A 16,764-nucleotide genomic window follows, 5' to 3' on the forward strand; every position below is an offset into this window, starting at 1 on the left:
TTTTATGGGTTGTGGGGTAAATATCATTTTTTTTAATCATTTCAAATGATCCCCCCTCCAAAAAACAAACAAACAAATGTTTTCATGAATTAAAAGAATCATTCTGAAGAAAGAAGTAGTGAAGATCTACAAGCCCACAACGCATCACAAATTGACAGCTAATCTGATCTGCTAATTTCGCTAGTTTAGGTCTTGGGGAGAAAAAGCAAAAAAAAAAGCAAAAAAAAAGAGGAAAGAAAAAAAAATGTTTTGGGTCTCAAGCTAAATACCAATGCAGTAGACACACATGTGCACCTGTGTGTGTACTGTGTGTGTGTGTGTGTGTGTATGTGTGTGTGTGTGTGTGTGTGTGTGTGTGTGTGCGCGCGCGTGCGTCTGTGCGTCTGTGCGCATGCTTGCGTGTGTGCCATAGACTGTAGAAAAATATGGACGAAGCGAAGCCATTGGTTTCTATGCAGCGCAAATGGCCCTTTCTACCCCTTGGAATGGGTGTCGCCATCATAGAATTGTAAAGGCATCAGAGATGCTATTGGCTGCCAACGGTCACGTGCAACGCAGGGATACATGGGAGAATGTGGTCGGAGCCTCCCGAAATACAGCACACGAAGAAGAACACAGCCGGCTGGTATCAGTGTGGCCACGCATAGTTGGCCACGCACCCCCGCAACTTTATCATTTATTTTAAAATACATTGGACCACATTTCGACAAAACGAATAATGATGGTGATTGAAAGGCAATTTTTAACTAGCGATAGGAACCATACAGTATTCATGAAAATGTTAATTAAGGTTAGAAAACAAAAGGGGAAAATGAATGGGATCCAATGGAGGGCAATTCTTTTTGCGATCGGCCGGGGGGGAAAACAGCGCAACTAGCGGCCAATCATAGGACGTTTTAGTTCCGTATTGGAGTCATTTTAAATCGGCAGAACTATGCCCCTGGTGTGTGCACTGTGCATGCTTGTGTCTGTGAGTGTGTGTGTGTGTGTGTGTGTGTGTGTGTGTGTGTGTGTGTGTGTGTGTGCGTGTGTGTGTGTGTGTGTGTGTGTGTGTGTGTGTGTGTGTGCGTGTGTGTGTGTGTGTGTTTGTCTGACCCTCTGCTGTCCCATGGTGACTCGTCTCAGGGACACCTGCAGGACGTACTCCTGGTCAGCATGGACGTCCAGCCAGCTCCGCTCCGTGCCACGCCCCGGGGCTGGGACCGGCCGCTCCGTCTGCTCCCGGGACTCCTCCCACCAGCCCTTCACACTCAGCCCCACCTCCACCACGGGGAGGTGGCTGAGGAACGACCACGCCTGGATGGAGGAGGAGGAGAGGGCAAAGAGGTGAGACACAAAAAAAGAAGAGAGGGTAGGGTAGGGGTGGGCGATATGGAAAAATACAATATCACAATATTGGTCCAAGCTGTATCATTATACACGATCTCATCACGATTCTTTTTCATGTTGGTTTTATGGATATTTTCCAAGTTAGTTAAAAGTACAGCCACTACAAAGGTAACAAAAACTAAAAGAAAAAGTAGCCAGTGGAGGGTCCAGGGACTCTCTGGGTTCCTTTTGGGAGGTCTACTGTACATTGACCCTTTCAAGTATGTAACTCGTAACAGTATACAAATGAAACCAAATGTGGTTTCATTGTATACTGTCAGAGTTAAGGGGAGACCTTGACATTTTAAAGTTTGAGCACTACTGATTTAGGCCAAAATGCAGGTTTATATTAATTCTGCAATGAATTTCTGTATTAACACTTCAACAGGATTTCTTTATAAGGCTCCTTCATTGTATCACGATATATACGATATCTCTGAAAAGGCATACAGTATGTCTCAATGATATTTATCACCATATTGCCCACCACTAAGAAAGGGTTCAATGTTTTTCAGGCCAAGGACCCCTTAATTGAGAGAGAGAGAGATGAAGCAGGGACCCCCCCCCCCCCCCCACACACACACACACACACACACACACACTACATGATATAACATTTTGTTGCAGATTAAACCTTTGTCATAGATTTCAAAGATAGCTTCATAGACTCTTTGTTGGATTCATGTTAATGCATATTTTCAGACATCATTGAAACGTCAATACTTAGTAAACTTGACCTTTCACTCTGTACTTAATCTGCTCTTTTCCCCCTCTACACAAAACCCCTCGCACCAAGCCACCGTGAGGCGTTCGGTTGTGAGCTTGGAGATCTGCTATTTTTGGCCTAAGTACTCCTCAGAATAGGGACGCTAGGGTTCAAGAATAACATTTTTAAAAGATAAAGATTTGGTGGGCCCCCCTGTGGTAACTCTGAGGACCACCTGTTGAAGACCCCTGGTTTAGAGGAAGAGGACGGCGGAGGCGAGTGATGCCTAATTTATGCTCCGTCGCACGGCGGTGTCAAGCACCTAAAAGCGCTGATCCGGGGGAACCAGAATCGGTTCCATCACATTTGGAACCGTTTTCCGGAAATGTTTGTTATCACACTGTCAGAGCTGGTATGTGGACTTCATATCGGTGGTTCTCAAACCTTTTCATTTCAAGGACCACCATAACTCTTGAGTGTGTGCAAATGGAACCAAATGGACCCGTAAAGGGTCCCATTTGGAAATGTATAAGGGTCTACTTCTTATAGGAATCGTTAAAGGGAACTGTTCAGGAATCGGACCGTTCAGAGGGAATCATTAAGGGCCGGAAATCGTTAAAAACCTAAAGGATCCCAACTCTATTCAGCAGTTCTCGGCACAAAACACCATCCTACGCCAAATTATTAAGTGTGCCTGCCATGCAATGGCAAAACACTTATTGTAATCCGCCATACTTAATTAATTAATGACGATCCCACAAATTTGGTGCGCTAATAACTGCCGCACAATTAACGCCACCGCCGCAATATATACATCAAAACGTGCGGCTCGGCCGGGAATGGTGTGCTATTACTTTTCTAAGAGAAAAGTTGTATCGTTTAATTGATATTAATTTATTAGTGAATTAATTGTACCCATTGACTTATAATGGGAATCGCAAAAACTCACATTCAATATTTTTTTTCTCGCAAACCATAGGGGCTACAGTTTCAAAACTTGGAGAGGAGATTTATAATGATATCAAGGATTAAATAAAACATAATTTCGTCAGTTGGCCTCATGGTGGCGCTATAACAGTACACTTTACCTTTCGGCCTGTAACTCTTGAACCGTGGGTCGGAAAATTAAAATTCCTTTTTCGCTGGATTCCTTGGGTCATGACGCATCTCCTCATATAGGCCACGCCCATTTGCGTCAGGATAGATTTTCCGCCATTTTGAATTTTCTTCAAAACACACTTTTTGCTCCTTTTCCTACATATTTTCTCCAAATGTCACAAAAATCGATACACACGATCTATGGACTCATGCGATAAACATATTTAAACGATATTTTGATAGTCCATACCGTTCTTCCGTAACAGGGTTCCAAAGTTAGCGGGAGGAGCCCGTTTTGTAAGAAGTAGCCATAAATCACAAACGAAACATCCAGTCAACACCAAATTTTAACCACAAGTGGGGGGCGCTATACTGAACATATACCCAAAAGCATTTCCACTTCGACCCATAGGGGGCACCACAAACGCGCAAAACGTAACCGCTAATGCTAATGCTAACAAATGCTAATGCTAACAAATGCTAATGCTAACAAATGCTAATGCTAACAAATATGCTAATGTTAACACATACAAGGTTGCACACACTTAGCGAGCTGCAGGCACACTTAAAATTTCTTAGAAATTTTCTTTTCTAGTAAATCTGGCTTAGGGTTATGTGGAAGAGAAGAAAAATACAGAGAGCGAAAGCATGAGGGAGGAGTGGAGAGAGAGAGAGAGAGAGAGAGAGAGAGAGAGAGAGAGAGAGAGAGAGAGAGACCATCTAAGAGGGAGTCTTGAGTAAGATGGACAGATCTATCAGCTAAGTCTCTCCTGTTTGATAAAAGCTTGATTCATTCAGATAGACGTTATCCTCTGGTCTTAGATGCCCCTTAAGACTTTTCATGGTGAATTTAACATCTGGTTCCAATGGCAACGCAACCCCCCCCCCCCCCCCAGACCCCCAGAAGGGGATGTAAGGAATAAAGCAAAAGGAGGTGAAGGGGGCGAGGGTGAGAGAGAAAACAGGGGGAGAGAGAGGGAGAGCGCATAGATGCTGGAGTGTGTGTGTGTGTGTGTGTGTGTGTGTGTGTGTGTGTGTGTCTGTGTGTCTGTGTGCTTGTATTTATATAATTGTGAGGACCAGATGTTCCCACAAATATAGTAACGTTTTAGACAAATACTGTAGATATTATGAGGACCATTTTCCTGGTCCTCAAATTCAGAATGTTAGGTTTAAACATAATAGTTGCATGCTGGCGTAACAAATGGCTTCACGGTGTGACGCGTTGTGAGCTTGTAGATCTGCAATTGTTCGGCTTTATATACAGTTAAAAAAATGGCAGAAAAAATTAAAATAAAAGATAATGGCATTCATAAAAGTGCCATCCTAAAATGTTGATTTGTTTTGTGTATATTTGCACACACAATGATGAAATATACAGACAAAAGGAAATACCAAAAAGTATTTGAAATGTGCAGGAGAGGTATGAAACCCTAATTGGGCTTATATGAAGACCTGTCCTAGAAAAAGAGAAAACAAATGAAATCAAAACAATCAAACTAAGAAATAAAAGACATACAATAAAGAACAACAATAAATCCTAAAATGTCAATGTCCGCACAAGTACAGTAATACAAACGCGCGTGTGTGTGTGTGTGTGTGCGCGCGCGCACACTGGAGGCAGGGATGGGGAAAAGCCTCTCCGTTTCAACCCGGCAAAAGCTATTTATGTGAGGATTACTGTCCCCGAGCGAATCAGACGGAGACGCTGCTGCACATCTAATTATTTAATTAGCGCGGCCTTCCGCCGCGCAGCGCTGCGCGGGCCGGGGAGCCAGTGGAGGTGGACCGGGGTGGTGCTGAGAGGGGGTGAGGGCGGAAAGGGAGGTGTGGGGGGGTGGTAATGGGGGGACAGTGGGTGGAGGTGGAGGCGGTGATGGGGAGGGGGGACACACTGATTGGGTGAGGCCACGGGACCCTGCCGCGATGCCCGGACACTCTCATTACCGCCGCAATTAGCACATAGATTGGAGCTGTAAACCCTGTTCAGCACACGCAATAATTGGGGATCCTGGAGTTATCTGGGACCGCGGCCGCCACCGGTGACACTGTAGGCTAGCATGGAATAAAGAAAAATACAATCTCATGACAGAAAATGATGGCCCCAGAAAGTTGTGTTTTTTATCATTATTATCTATCTATAAATGCGAGAAGTCTCTGTGTGTCTGTCTGTCTGTCTGTAATCCGCGTATCTCGAGAACCGTTCGTCCCACCGGCTTCAGATTCGGCATGCGCGTTCCCCGCTGCGGCGCGGAGTGCAGTGCCGGGCCTCGACCCGACCCGACGCGCGGTTTTCCCGAACCGGCGCGAAACGTTCGGAATCTCCTTATGCAGGGCTGATTGTTGACATCAGGCTGTTCCGGAGGAAATCGGCGCAAGCGCTGACTCATTGTGACATCACATCATAAAAGGCTCTGAGATCACGTACGCCACATGAGTCAACAAAAAATGCCATGGTTACGTATTCTGATGTTCCTATATGGGCATAAAAGGACACAGGCAAACATATGTGTCCCAATTTGGCTGGGAGCCAGTCATTGGATTTTTATTCATTTTCATTTCTTCATTTCATTTGAAAGCTGGGGATCATAGCTACAAAATGATATATTGGTTGTGGAGATTGACCCAACAGTTTTGAAGATATGGCTTATAGAATGATGCCATGCTAAAATACTACTTCTGAGATATTCAAGTTCTAAATAAATGTCTAACCTGCAAATGACCCTGACGATCTCTCACATTAATTAAAAAAAGTCTTATTTACATGCAGAGTTAAGCTCTGGCGTTTAAGTGAAATGTAAAAAAAAAAAGGTATTTTCAGTCCCTGTCTAAAGCTGTACTTTCCGAGATGACTGGCTCTCAGTGAGATTGGGACACATATGGTCAAAACGGCTCTTATGACAACAGGTATAATGGGGTTTGCATTAAAGGGTGGGGCATTCATTCCCTATTTCAAATTCGGCACGCGCGTTCCCCGCCGCAGCAGGTAGTGCTACTACCGGCCACTACCCGATCCGATACGCGATTTTCGGGAACCAGCACGAAAGGTTCGGATTCTGATGTCTGACATCAGGGTTTTCTGGAACCGGCACTGTGTCTGCATAGATCTCCATTTAGGGGCATAAAATGGATGCAGACAGACAGATACGGATATCTCCATATATGAGCATAAATGGACACAGGCAAACAGATGGTCAAATATCTCCATATATGGGCATAAAATGGACGCAAAAAGACAGATACAGATATCTCCATATATGGGCATAAATGGACACAGGCAAACAGATGGTCAAAACGGGTCCTATGACAACAGGTATAATGGGGTTTGCATTAAAGGGGGAACCAGCACTGTGTCTGCAACACAGTCGGAGGCACAGACAGATACAGAGATCTCCATAATGGGCATAAAGGGACATAGACAAACAGATACAGAGATCTCCATATATGGGCATGAAATGGATGCAGACAGACAGATACAGATATCTCCATATATGAGCATAAATGGACACAGGAAAATAGATGGTCAATACAGGTCCTACAGAGATCTCCATATATGGGCATAAAATGGACGCAGACAGACAGATAACTCCATATATGGGCATAAATGGACACAGGCAAACAGATGGTCAAAACGGGTCCTACAGAGATCTCCATATATGGACATAAAATGGACGTGGACAGATAGATATCCCCATATATGGGCATAAATGGACACACGCAAACAGATGGTCAAAACAGATCCTATGACAACAGGTATAATGGAGTTTGCATTAAAGCGCGGGGCATTCATCCCCTATTTACATTGTTCCCGAGTTGGCCAGGGCGCCGACTAGATGCTCAGAGCTTCTAGTCTATCTATAAATGCGAGAAGTCTCTGCGTGTCTGTAATCCGCGTATCTCGAGAACCGTTCGTCCCACCGGCTTCAGATTCGGCACGCGCGTTCCCCGCCGCGGCACGGAGTGCAGTGCCGGGTCTCGACCCGACCCGACGCGCGGTTTTCCCGAACCGGCGCGAAACTTTCGGAATCTCCTTATGCGGGGTTGATTGTTGACATCAGGCTGTTCCGGAGGAAATCGGCGAAAGCTCTGACTCATTGTGACATCACTTCATAAAAGGCTCTGACATCACGTACGCCACATGAGTCAACAAAAAATCTCTGTGAGTGTGTATGTATGTATGTAAGTAATCCGCGTATCTCGAGAACCGTTCGTCCCACGGGCACGCGCGTTCTCCATATATGGGCATAAAATGAATGCCCCCATATATGGGCATAAAATGGATTGCAGACAGACAGATATATATATCTCCATATATGGACATAAATGGACAGAGGCAAACAGATGGTCAAAGATCTCCATATATGGGCATAAAATGGACGCAGACAGACAGATACAGATATCTCCATATATGGGCATAAATGGACACAGGCAAACAGATGTTCAAAACGGGTCCTATGACAACAGGTATAATGAGGTTTGCATTAAAGGGGGAACCGGCACTGTGTCTGCAACACAGTTGGAGGCACAGACAGATAATGGGCATAAAATGAATGCCCCCATATATGGGCATAAAATGGATTGCAGACAGACAGATACAGATATCTCCATATATGGACATAAATGGACAGAGGCAAACAGATGGTCAAAGATCTCCATATATGGGCATAAAATGGACGCAGACAGACAGATACAGATATCTCCATATATGGGCATAAATGGACACAGGCAAACAGATGTTCAAAACGGGTCCTATGACAACAGGTATAATGAGGTTTGCATTAAAGGGGGAACCGGCACTGTGTCTGCAACACAGTTGGAGGCACAGACAGATACTCCATATATGGGCATAAAATGGACGCAGATAGACAGATATCTCCATATATGGGCATAAAATGGACCCAGAACTATAACTGCAGTGATCTCCATATATGGACATAAAATGCAGATATCTCCATATATGGGCATAACTGGACACAGGCAGACAGATGGTCAAAACGGGTCCTATGAAAACAGGTGTAATGGGGTTTGCATTAAAGGGCGGGGCATTCATTCCCTATTTACATTGTTCCGAGTTGGCCAGGTCGCCGACTAGACGCTGCCCAGCTTCTAGTTATTAATAAAAATACTAGTAAGACGCCTCAGAGGGACATTGCCCTAAAGGGCGAGGTCGCGCCAATTCGTGGCCATCTGGCCAGTGATGTATATCGGACCAGTTACCCATATATATGGAGACCCCTGGTACCCATATATGGAGATCCATGTACTGTATATATGGAGATATGCTGTGAGAGTCAGAACAGAGAGTTTGAGAATGCTTACTAGTTATTCATTATGTCAAAGTCCTATGATGTCTATGACATCTGACATCATACCCTTTTATGCCCATACATGGAGATACCTGTCTGTAGAACCAGCCGTTAGTGTGGTATGTGGCCGATGTGGCCTCCATATATGGGCATTCCCATATGTGTTAGATATGGGCTTAATATTGATGACACCAGGGAACTCCATATATTGGCATAAAAGGGATTCTGTTAGTATGACATCACAGTGAAGCCAGAGTGTGATGTCAGAGCAGCAAACCCATTCTGTTAAGAGTGGTTCCCCTGACATCCCAGTGACGTCAGAGCATGATGTCAGAGCGACAAACCCATAGAACCACAGTGTCAGGCGTGACAGAGATACATACATACAGAGACGTCATTACGTGCGCGTTCCGCGTCAGAGGCGCGTTCACGTCGCCCAGAGACGCATTCACGCCATGGTCCCGGGGTCCCAGGGACACGCCCTCATTGTAGTACATGGTCCCCGCGGAATGAACGTGTCGCAAACAGCATTTCGTTTCATTAATATCCTCGCCAGAAAGTGCCTGCCGTCTGTCTCTTTCTGCATGCAGCGGAGCCACAGCGCTCTGCAGCAGAGCAGAGGCACTGAACTTCAACACAGTTAACGGACTGGCCACTGCTCGCTCGCTCCCGGGTACATGAACGTGCTCTGTCACTGTGATGTGATGCTACGTTTAGCTACACGCTAAAGCTACTGCCGTTTCTGGCTGCTCGTCTGAGGCACAGAGTGAGGCTGGCAGAGGGTCATAAACTCATTAAGTCATAAAAAGACGTCTGATTTTCAAAGCGGAGAAACTAATTATCTGTGATTTACAACAGCCGTTCTCCCGAGCGCTCTACACGTTCTCACCGTACTTGAGTAAGTAAAAGTATACACTTAGGAATAAAAGTAAAAGTACTCATTATGCACACTTATTCTGTTTCACATGTTACCAAATAATATCCTTTGAAAATAGCCATGGCTGAAGTGGTTATGTAGGCTATACTTTTCAAAGTAACTAGTAAAGTTTTCAAATAATTGTAGTGGAATAAGTACAATATTTGCCTCAGATGTAGTGGAGTAGAAGTAAAAGTAATGAAAATTGGAAATACTCCAGTAAAGTAAAAGTACCTTAAATTGTACTTATAAGTACAGTACTTGAGAAAATTACCTTTTTATTACCCCAAGAAAATAAAAAAATACCATTATTGCACCAAAGTAATCAACAAACTAAAACTATACTATCAAAAATGTCCAAACATTAGTCAAATTGTAAAATAATATAAGAAAGAAGCAAACATTTTATAAATAGCCGATCTAAAAGCTCACAATGCTAAAAAAAAAATGGGGACCCAAATTGGGGACCCATACATTTTTTCTGGGACCCATTTGAATGACCACCTGTGGGTCCCGGGACCCATTACATTGAAAAACTATTAACATCACTGTACATATGGACAAGCTGTGTCCATTCACATACTAAACTTACGACCTATGGTAGCAATTTCTACTAGTTCACCTGATTCTGATTGGACGCTACGAGGAAAAAGCAGGTTTACCTGGCTGATCTGATTGGACGCTACAAAGAAGAAGCAGGTTTACCTGGCTGATCTGATTGGGCTGCAGCTCCTGTCCCAGGATGGCAGCAAAGGTACTCTCCCTCCCCTCACAGGCTTCGATCAGCTCAGGAAGCCCTTCGATTGGTCCGTTGAAGCCTCCGGCCCCGCCCCTCGTCGGCCCCCTCTTGTTAGCCCACCGCCTGTGGAGAGTGATTGGGGGAGGTGGTCGGTCATAGAGTCTAGAGTGGTTCCGATACTGATACCAGTATCGGAAAAGTGACTGGCTAAAATGCTGCTATATCGGTATCGGCAAGTATGCCAGTCTATGCCATTCCGGCTTTCTTGGGTTTATAATCCTCTTGGCAGACCTTGTATTGAACTGTACTTTACTGTGCTTTTCTTTGCAAACTGCTAATAAAGTATTCAATCAATCAATCAATCAATCAATCAATCAATCAATCGTGATGATATACCGTGTTTTACAATCATCATTTTGTACTCTGAATGATTCAGCTGATGTTGGACTACTTACTGTCTTATACTCTAACTGTACTATTTACATTATTATTTTACTAACTAGTAGCTGCACTTTAACAATTATGAATGTATTCCTAGATCAGTGGTTCTCAAACCTTTTAAGGACACCCATGACTCTGAGAGTGTAAAAATGTGTACTCTCTCAGAGTTACAGACCCTGCAAGGGTCCATTTGGAACCCTCTCAAGGAACACTGAGGTTCCCTAGATCGCACTTTGAGAGCACTGTCCTAGATTTATTTTCAATTACATCGGATCAGTACTCTGTACCCATAAGTTATGGGTATCGTAATGGGTATGGCGTGAAGGAAATGGTGTAGGTACATCTCTAGTCATGTGACACTACCACCCATCTGAACAGAATCCTGCTCCGTTGTGTCCTGTGGTTCAACGCCACGGGAAGCAGCGTGTCCCTCCTCATCCCTCGGTTAACATTTTTATTGAGTTTGCACAAAATTATTCTTCACTGCAGGAGGCGGCACAGGACATCCATATGGTGTTTGCATGAGGGAAAGAACACATAAGGCTGCTTGGAATGTTCAATCAGACCGTGTGTGTGTGTCTGTGTGTGTGTGTGTGAACTTGTATTACTATACTTATGAGGGCCAAATGCCCCCCCCCCCCCAAGTATACAGTGTACTGCCCTACAAAGCCAAAGTGCAGTAAAAAACATTAACTGATCAATGGGCCTATAAGTGTTTCAACTGGTCAGCCAAATGAGATGTTGTTAAGTGATATTACTCTAATTGTATATCTGTTCTTGAGGTAATTCTTTATCCACCACAAATCAGAAAGGCTAATTTGACCTTTGGGATACACAAATAAGTCTGTGAGCCCAAAAACATAGTAACCGCACTTTGTAGTGCAGTAGAGTCATTTAGAAACAGACTTTCACATTTAATGAATGCCTTTAAAAAGGCGTGTGTGTGTGTGTGTGTGTGTGTGCGTGTGTGTGTGTGTGTGTGTGTGTGCGTGTGTGTGTGTGCGTGTGCGTGTGCGCGTGTGTGTGTGTGCACGCTCTTTATGTAATGTGTTGGAACAATGTAAGTGAAGATGCTAGTTGATGGTAATGCAGTTTGTCTTGTCAGTGGGATAAAAGCCAGTGTGTGACTGCAGTGCTGATCACAGAAACACACCGATGACATGTGGCACCCTGCTCCAACCGTCACTTTTATACAAAGACCGCAGAGTGTTTGTCAATACTGTCCATCCAGCAGACCTGGTGGCCAGCTCCGGGACAGGACAACGCACATCAACAAGATGTAAAAATAACATGGGGAGAAAAGGCCTGAATATAAATAAAACATGACGAGGTATAATTCCTTCTCGTTACAAAAACAGCTGGGCCACAAGGAGGGGAGGCAGAGCACTCATCTATTTCAACACAGTAAAATCTAACCCTGTGTTCATTTACTCATTTGTAACACACAGAGCGTAGAAATGTACAAATCTTTTGGTACGCATTTGTAGGCTTTCAGAGTTCACATTTAAGCAGCAATCCATGACATTTATGTCCTAGCCGAGATTTGAACCTGGGCCCCGTTTGCAAGAGACAGAAGTACTACTGTAGCCTCGCAACAGCCAGACTCTCCAAAAGGAGTTTGGGACCAGTCCAGAGGCAGCTCATTACGATGTAGTGGTTACTCACTTTGACAGACAGATTCCTTTACCCAGTCAGTAGCCATCAGTGCATCAAAACATTTTCGAGTTCCGAGATGCCGTTGATTTCAGATAACTTCACTTAATGCAGCTTTTATTTGCGATTTGTGAACTCGCTTTCGGACATAGTGGCTGCCATGTTTGTTTTCAAAATGTGAGCGGTGCAGCAGCAACTCGGCCCTTCGCTGTGAATCACAGAACTTGCCCTTTGCTGATCTATATTCTCTCTGTGGTGTTGATGGGGAGGTATTGGTTACTATCTTTCGGCTGCCATGTTAAGTGGTTAAGATGGGTGGGCCGTGTGCATTTTAATAATCAATCAATTAATTGCGTTCAGACTTGGATTAATGGAACGCAGTATACTTCAAGTGCCTATTTATTGGTATCACAATGAAAAATAAAGATTTCAAGGTTTTAAAGGAAAAAATTAAATGTTATACATTTGTTCTTTAAATATTCATGTTATATTATCATTCAAATAGTGTTTTGCCAATTATTTGGGGGCCCACTTGAGACATCCTCACGGCCCACCAGCACAGGTTCAGGAACGCTGATATAGCACGATATTCTGTTTCTATTGTCGTTGTTGTGTGGTCCCATATAACGGTGCTGCTCACCTGAACAGGTAGAGGTCTTGCTGTTCGATGTGGGGCAGGGTCAGTATGGAGGAGTCGTGGAGCCACCTGCCCTGAACGAGCATCTGCACCAGGTTGCAGATGCTGAGGGCCGTCACCAGCCAGCCCTCGTTGGCAGCCACGTCCAGCATGGCCTGTTGGACACACAGAGAGGTGGACGCATTCTTCAGAGCCTAACCGAATACAAAACACTTTACATTTTGCCACACCATCTCCTCACATCATCATCATCAATGGCATTTAGGTTCACAATCTGCAAAGTGTCCCTTTAGCTACAGCAATGTATTTAGGCCTTTAGGCCTAAAATGATTGGATGCTTTAACTATTAAAAAATAGCAGATATACAAGCTCACAGCGCGGCACCGAGTGCCACGCTGCGAGCTTGAAGATCTGCTATTTTTGAAAAAGACGTGAAAATGTGTGCAAATCTTTGAATATATGTATTTTCAAAGCGAACGTTTGTAACTCAAATTTTGCTTCTGGGTGGTCCCTGGAACTAAATATTTTGAGATGGGGGTCCGTGGCCAAATACATATCATTTTGGGGGTCCTTCACATGAAAAGGTTTGAGAACCACTGACATAGCAGTCTCTCAAGAACAGACTGTGAAAAGGACCTTTTCTTTGACGATGGCTATAGCCAGATTGCTGACTGAAACATAGGTTTTTCAAAAAACCTTAGAAGGATTCAAAAGACACTTATAGAATCGGGTCAAAATTGAAATTTTCACGATTTTTCAAAAATAGCAGATCTACAAGCTCGCAGCGCGGCACTCGGTGCCGCGCTGTGAGCTTGTATATCTGCTATTTTTCAATAGTTAAAGCATAAAATAACGATACACAATAATGTGTACTCGTTAAACAATACTTTAGATTTTACTATCCAAATCAACATTCATATCATCCAGCCTTTAAGGTCGTTATATTGGCCATGTATGATTGCTGTCCACTCAGTTTCATGCTAATGACTGCCTTGAAGAAATTCATTCATATCTAACAACCACTTCATGGTGTTTTTTTTTTGCCAGGTCAAACTGCAGAAAACCGCCCACTATGCAGAACACATGGTACATTACTGTATGTACCATGAATATTAAACCTAATCCTGCTCTCACCTTGTGTGACGTTAGTCCTCTATGACGCCCGACCGCCATCTATGACATATTAGGGCGGGTCATACTTTTTTTATTTTGGAAATCCAAACGTGTTGGGTGTCCATTTTGTGTGTTTTTTGATGGAGAATTCAAATATGACATTATTTTTGTGATAGGACAACTCTAAGCTACATCAATTTGCATTTTTACATTGTTAATTGTACCCGTTCTATCTCATTTATAAGATAGAAAAATCCAAATGAAATCTTAACATGTGGGGTGTCTAAGTTATGTGTTTCTTTATGGGGAATTCAAATATGTAATTCTTTTTTGGATAGAATAACTCTAACCTACATCATTTTGTACTTTAAAAAGGGAGAAATGTGCGATTTTTACCGCTTTTTAGGATATTTTTATAAGCTTTCTGCCTATAGGTGCAGCTCCAACTTCTGCATTACTCCAGCTTTGACACCAGTGTTAAGATTTGTTGAGTCCCCTCCAATGGCCCTTAAGGTCTAATCAAAACCCCTCTCTCTCAGCCATGCAAAAAGCTTGGCAATTTGCTCTGCATGTGGCTCCTCTTTAGTCCCTTTTTCTGGGGTATTGGAACAGATAGTTGCTGCCAGGCTCACTGGCAATACTGTAGAGATGCCAGTGAGCCTGGCAGCAACTACTCCTCAGTAAGAAGCAGAAAGACACCAAGGATGATGCTTCCAGCATTGCTGAAAGGATTAGCTAGTCAGAAGATGTGCAGAGCCACCTCGCACCTGTACAATAAACACCTCAGAGTTGAATAACGTTATCAACACCCCCATGGAGGTACCTCACTGGCCAACATGCCACACCCAAAGTATTGAGAGGGTTGTCAAAATGGTGACTGAAGCTTCCTCCAATACTTTACTTCTCCCAGGAAAAGAGGGATGGAGGTATCAGGGATCAGGATACCAGCAGGAGGCTGATGTCCAAGGTTGAGTCAAAGCAGGACTTGTTCAACTTAGCAACATTCTGGAAGTGATATTTGATATCCTTAAGTGTATTCACTGTTATGCACTTAAATGGTTAATAAATAGGTACATTTGATTTGGCTTTGTCATTATAAAACATTTCCCTTGTGTCTTATAAACATATCCTAAAAAGCGGTAAAAATCACACATTTCTCCCTTTTTTAAGTACAAAATGATGTAGGTTAGAGTTATTCTATCCAAAAAAGAATTACATATTTGAATTCCCCATAAAGAAACACACAATTTAGACACCCCACATGTTAAGATTTAATTTGGATTTTTTTATCTTATAAATGAGATAGAACGGGTACAATTAACAATGTAAAAATGCAAATTGATGTAGCTTAGAGTTGTCCTATCACAAAAATAATGTCATATTTGAATTCCCCATCAAAAAACACATTAAATGGACACCCAACACGTTTGGATTTCCAAAATAAAAAAAGTATGACCCGCCCTAATGACATATGTATGACACATGACTCCATATTTGGTTTCTGTGTTTCTGATTGCGATCCTTCCAGCCATCAACGCTGTCAACGTTTGTTATGTTTTATGGGAACAAAGCAACCTGTTCTCCTCTCCAAAGCAACCAGAAGAGTCTCCCCATAGACTTCCATTATGAAAAGAAAGTTGAAGATTTCAAAAAGTATAAAACGTAATTATGTGAACCAAAAAACCGAGGATGCCCTGGTGTGGCTGCATGCACAAAGAATATGGAACCGTAAATACAAGAGACATGATATTCACCGGCTGACACGCTCTGCGCTCGCACACACCCCCCCCCCCCCCCCCCCCCCCCCCGAGCATGCACGCACAGAGACGGCTATCTCTCTGGTAAGGTCAGAGTTTGTAAAGCTCAGCTGCACTCTAACAAACTTAATTAATCCATTTAGAACAGGTACACATTATTGTGTATCATTGTTTTATGCTTTAACTTTTGAAAAATAGTGAAAATCTGAATTTTGACCCGATTCTATAAGTGTCTTTTGAATCCTTCTAAGATTTTTTTGAAAAACCTATGTTTCTATGTCAGCAATCTGGCCAGCCATCGTCAAAGAAAAGGTCCTTTTCGCTTAACTGGAGCTCAGTTAGTCTGTTCTTGAGAGACTACAATATGTCAGTGGTTCTCAAACCTTTTCATGTGAAGGACCCTCAAAATTATATGTATTTGGCCCATTCAACATATTTAGTTCCAGGGACCACCCAGAAGCAACATTTGAGTTACAAACGTTCGCTTTGAAAATACATATAGTCAAAGACTTGCACACATTTTCACGACTTTTTCAAAAATAGCAGATCTACAAGCTTAGATCTGCGCTTAGATCAGCGCGGCACTCGGTGCCGCGCTGTGAGCTTGTATATCTGCTATTTTTCACTGGTTAAAGCAGTCAATAATTCTAGGCCTAAATGGGTTAATGTAAAAGTCATTTCCAGACAGTAAGTATGTCTAAAAGGGACCTTGAGTGCACAGGCAAGCCCCGGAGGAGTTAATCAAAATGCTAATGCAGTACAAATTAGAGGAGTGATTAACATTTCACAGTAGCTGCTCAAAGGAAATTTGATGACAGAATATGGCTGATGTCACAACGGTGCGGCTGTCCAGCGGACAGACAGAGAGAGAGAGAGAGAGGTCTGAAGTGAGGAGGGCAGTGGGTTCATTCATCTAAAACACTCTCATAGGTAGGGGTGCAACACTTATACAAACACATTTAACCCTGCAAGGCCCAGCGTTGCTTTTTGGCAACATTTTTTAAATCATTTTTTAAAAAATGTTATTATT

General features: G+C 43.2%; 1 protein-coding gene across 1 annotated transcript in view; it reads right to left on the reverse strand.

Annotated features, from left to right (window-relative positions):
* The window catches only part of ascc3 (activating signal cointegrator 1 complex subunit 3), a 296,191-nt gene that overhangs the window by 5,897 nt on the left and 273,530 nt on the right, over window positions 1–16,764 (reverse strand). Inside the window, exons 39-41 of the mRNA XM_080751624.1 lie at window positions 12,868–13,019; window positions 10,100–10,256; window positions 1,096–1,296 (exon numbers count right to left, since the gene is read on the reverse strand). Of these exons, the coding sequence (XP_080607750.1) occupies window positions 1,096–1,296; window positions 10,100–10,256; window positions 12,868–13,019 (510 nt within the window). The remainder of the gene's footprint in view (window positions 1–1,095; window positions 1,297–10,099; window positions 10,257–12,867; window positions 13,020–16,764) is intronic.

Source organism: Nannobrachium achirus, assembly GCF_963921795.1.
Source record: "Nannobrachium achirus genome assembly, chromosome: 2".
In the NCBI taxonomy this organism is placed as follows: Eukaryota; Metazoa; Chordata; class Actinopteri; order Myctophiformes; family Myctophidae; genus Nannobrachium; species Nannobrachium achirus.